This window comes from Egretta garzetta, unplaced genomic scaffold (assembly GCF_000687185.1).
Source record: "Egretta garzetta isolate BGI_Z169 unplaced genomic scaffold, ASM68718v1 scaffold332, whole genome shotgun sequence".
Classification (NCBI taxonomy): Eukaryota; Metazoa; Chordata; class Aves; order Pelecaniformes; family Ardeidae; genus Egretta; species Egretta garzetta.
Genome location: NW_009258879.1, coordinates 474,787 through 475,468, shown reverse-complemented (window position 1 = coordinate 475,468; position 682 = coordinate 474,787). Strand labels below are relative to the sequence as shown.

The 682-nt window shown below is 64.7% G+C and overlaps 1 protein-coding gene across 1 annotated transcript in view; it reads right to left on the bottom strand.

Moving 5' to 3' along the window:
* Positions 1-682, bottom strand: part of PLXND1 (plexin D1) — a 56,390-nt gene that overhangs the window by 43,294 nt on the left and 12,414 nt on the right. The window contains 1 exon segment of the mRNA XM_009633821.1: positions 171-275. Coding sequence (XP_009632116.1) covers positions 171-275 — 105 coding nt within the window.

The window sequence follows — 682 nt, the reverse complement described above, 5'->3', positions numbered from 1 at the left end:
ACTCGCCGCGAGGGTGCCGGCTTTGCACCAGCGCCTTCTGCTACTGCCCCGCTCCCGAGGCAGAAACCAGCTCGCAGTCGAACCCCCTGGGGCTGCCCCGGCCGCCGCCGTGTGCGCCTGCCAGCCCAGCCCCATCCCAACCCCCCTGCTTTCTCCCCGAGCCCATTTACCTTGGAGAAAGTCGTGTTAGCCAGCGAGATCATGATGTCCCGGGACACCCCCGTGGGCATTGGGTCCAGCGAGGCAGGTACGATTCGCGGGCAGTCGATTTTCTTCTGTGGGGTACAAAGCGAGACAGAAAACCCCAAAGAGGTTACGTGGGCGCACGCTGAGTGCCCCCAGTGATGAGGCCAGAGGCGGCACCGGGGCGCTGGCCAGGATTCATTTCCCTGCATCTCTGAAGTCAGATCACTCCGTAACACCAGAAATGCCAAAACGGCACTACGATGCACGGAGCAGTAATGCCACGTGGAGCCTTCCTCCCGCGCCACCAGCTTGGGGACTGCCTGGACATCCACCCCTCCGATGGCCTCCCAGAGCGCTGGCTGCTCGCCACGCTTCCCATGGGAATTGCCCCCTTGCTCCTGCCCGCGCTTCCCATGGGAATTGCCCCCTTGCTCCTGCCTGGCTCCTGCACCAGCTCAGGGACGTCGGCAGCGGTGCGGCTGCCAAGCCCGCCCTT